The sequence below is a fragment of the Equus przewalskii genome, chromosome 26 (genome assembly GCF_037783145.1).
Source record: "Equus przewalskii isolate Varuska chromosome 26, EquPr2, whole genome shotgun sequence".
Taxonomy (NCBI): domain Eukaryota; kingdom Metazoa; phylum Chordata; class Mammalia; order Perissodactyla; family Equidae; genus Equus; species Equus przewalskii.
The window spans coordinates 26431568-26434816 of NC_091856.1; the positions used below are offsets into that span (position 1 = coordinate 26431568).

Below are 3249 nucleotides of genomic sequence, written 5' to 3' on the forward strand. Positions count from 1 at the left end.
CACCTTTGTGGATATTTAGATTGTTTCTTCTGTGAATGGTTATGATTGCTGATTATTTTGTTTGTGTTCCTTTGTTTAGTATTATAAGCAATGCTCTAATAAAAATGTGTGTACATATCTTTGTTATACACATATATGACTATCTTTAAAGGATAGATATCTATAAGTGGAATTATTGGATAAAGAGATGTAGATTTTCAATTCTGATATAGACTACCAAAACTCCTACACTGATTACCACCTCACTACAAGTAAATGTAAGGTCTTTTACCTTTGGGGTATTGTCAAAAAATTATTATTGACAATCTAAGAGGTGAAAACTGTATTTCAGTCTAATTTATATCTTCTGATTACGAAGGACATTGAACATCTTCTAGTAAGTTATGTTTGGTAAATGTGTTGCAGATATTTTCTTTGAGTCAGTAGTTTATATTTTAGCTTTACTTATGGTCTCTTCTGGTATCATTTTCACATTTTTGAATGCAGTGTTTTGTTATTCTTGCCTTTACATTTTATGTCTTTCTTGAAATGACATCTCCATCTTCTGACCATAAAAATGCACTCTTTTATTTTAGCTGATACTTATTTTGTGGTTTGGATTTTTTCTGTTAGATTGTTAATTCAAATGGGTTTTATTTCTCTCTGTGAGTTGAACAGAAATCTAGGCTCACTTTTTTCAAATTTTCAGCCAATTGCCATAAATATCATCTATTTATAGTTCATCCTTTCTCAATAGCTAAGTATTAAGCTCCATATAGATGAAAATTTTTAGATGAAAGTACTTTATGCTGGCCCTTGGATTTGTTTTTCTCTGTGTGTACCATCATCTTATTGACATTATTATGTGCTGTGATTGTGGGTTAGAAAAGTTTACTGTCACTATTCTAATTTTTTCAAAATTGTCCTGTCTTTCCTTAGACATTGACTCTCTAGATGAATTTTAGAAGGAGCTTCTCAAGTCCTGTTAAAAATTCCATTGGGGTGTCATTACAGGTGCTTTGAATTTTATTAATTTGAGAGAAATTGAGTTTTTTCCAGGTTTATTGAGACATAATTGACATATAACATTTTCCAATATTCCTGCAATCTATGCATGTTTAGAATGAGGTCTTCATAGTCTTTTAATTAAAAAAAACTAATATATTTAAAGAATTAATCTCAGTAACATAGACTATTCTTGGTAATCTTCCTATTTGGAGTGATATCTCTTAAACTAATACTTAGAATTTAAGTTTCAGATCATGTTAGCCAAACAGAAATGCTCAAATAAACATCAAGCATGTTTTGCTCTGAGGACTTAAGGAAGTCTCACATGAATTCTGTGGGTACCAAAGAGCATTGATTAAATCTGTTGCTCCCTTTTGTTATACCCCCACTACCACCACAACCACCTCTGCACCTCTGTGTAGGAGAGAACCTCGTTCATTGGGACCACTTGTATGAAAGCATCCTGATTCAAGGGGGGACCCAGCAGCCCCTTCTCCTGAAAGAAGAAATAAAAGAGGCTAAGAATTTACTTAAGAAACAACCAAAGAAGAATCTACAAAAAGAATTGAGAAGAACTCACACAAATTAGGCCCTATAGAACTTCCTAAGAATATGTAGGAAAATTTCAGTTTCTCATTCACGAAGCAGCCTGGAATTTTTTAATTTTTCCCTTGGCAGAAATTACTCTCTGTTTCTCTCAACAGTCACACACTACATAACGATATTTTGCTTAATGACAGACCACCTATACAAAGTTGTTCCCATAAGACTAGTGCCAGATAGCCTAGGTGTGTAGTAGGCTGTATTATCTAGGTTTGTGCAAGTACAGTCTATGATGTTCACACAATAACAAAATCACCTAACAACGCATGTCTCACAACGTTTTCTCATCTTTAAGGGACCCATGACTGTTTTATCTTAAGTAAATATTATTCAATCTAACAAATAGCAGTGGACTTCTTCATAAGCTGGAAATTAGTGAAGAAATTTTCTTAATAAAATTGCATTTCATATCTCTAACACTGTTTCTCCAAACCCTGCTTAGAAAGTCAGAAACATGGAGATCAAGAACTACAGCAGCAGCACCTCAGGCTTTACCCTCCTGGGCATCTCTTCCAACCCTCACCTACAGAAGCCCCTCTTTGCCATCTTCCTCATCATCTACCTGGTCACCCTGGTGGGGAATGTACTCATCATCCTAACCATCCACTCTGACTCCAGGCTCCATACCCCTATGTACTTTTTTCTCAGCAACCTGTCCTTCATGGATATCTGCTTCACAACAGTCATTGTGCCCAAGATGCTGGTGAATTTCCTATCAGACACAAAGTCTATCTCCTATATGGGCTGCCTGGTCCAAATGTACTTCTTCATGGCTTGTGGGAACACTGACAGCTACCTACTGGCTTCTATGGCCATAGACCGGCTAGTAGCCATCTGCAACCCCTTCCATTATGATGCGATTATGAACCCACGGCGTTGCCTCCTCATGCTGCTGGGTTCTTGCACCGTCTCCCACCTGCATTCCATGCTTCGTGTACTACTCATGTCCCGCCTGTCTTTCTGCGCCTCCCATGTCATTAAGCACTTTTTTTGCGATACCCAGCCTGTGCTAAAACTATCCTGCTCTGACACTTCATCCAACCAGATGGTGGTCATGACTGAGACCCTGGCTGTTATTGTGACCCCCTTCCTGTGCATCCTTTTCTCCTACCTGAGAATAATCATTACTGTGCTCACAATCCCCTCTGCAGCTGGGAAATGGAAGGCCTTCTCCACCTGTGGCTCCCACCTCACCATAGTGGTCTTGTTCTATGGGAGTATCATATATGTCTATTTTAGACCCCTGTCCATGTATTCAATGGTGAAGGACAGGGTTGCGACACTTACGTACACAGTAGTGACACCCATGTTGAACCCTTTCATCTACAGCCTGAGGAACAAAGATATGAAGATGGGTATTAGAAAATTAAGATTTGGAATTCATTCATGGAAGGAATAACGACATAGAATTTCATAATTGGGAGATGACCTGAAAGATGATCCAATTACCATCCTTCCTGCCCGTTTTTCACATGGCACTCAAACAGGTCATGAGAGGTAGTGTGCAAGAGCAGTAACAGTAAAAATACTTGGTTTCTATCAAAGGCCTTGACCAAATAAATGTTCACTTCCAGGCCAGTTCTGCAAGGAATCTAAATTTCAAGAAAATAGTATCTGCCACCCATATAGAGGAATAAAGTATTTCCAAATAACTCTTCT

The 3249-nt window shown here is 37.7% G+C and overlaps 1 protein-coding gene across 1 annotated transcript; it reads left to right on the forward strand.

The window, feature by feature from the left end:
* The first annotated feature begins 1955 nt into the window (after positions 1 to 1955).
* Positions 1956 to 2989, forward strand: LOC103555893 (olfactory receptor 1L4-like). Its single transcript, XM_008527707.2, has one exon. It carries the CDS (start codon positions 2045 to 2047, stop codon positions 2987 to 2989), a length of 945 nt encoding a protein of 314 aa, XP_008525929.2. The 5' UTR covers positions 1956 to 2044.
* The last annotated feature ends 260 nt before the right edge of the window (positions 2990 to 3249 follow it).

What these genes read in the sequence shown, in the direction of transcription:
- LOC103555893 (XM_008527707.2), top strand. Translation starts at nt 2,045, where the DNA reads ATGGAGATCAAGAACTACAGCAGCAGCACCTCAGGCTTTACCCTCCTG.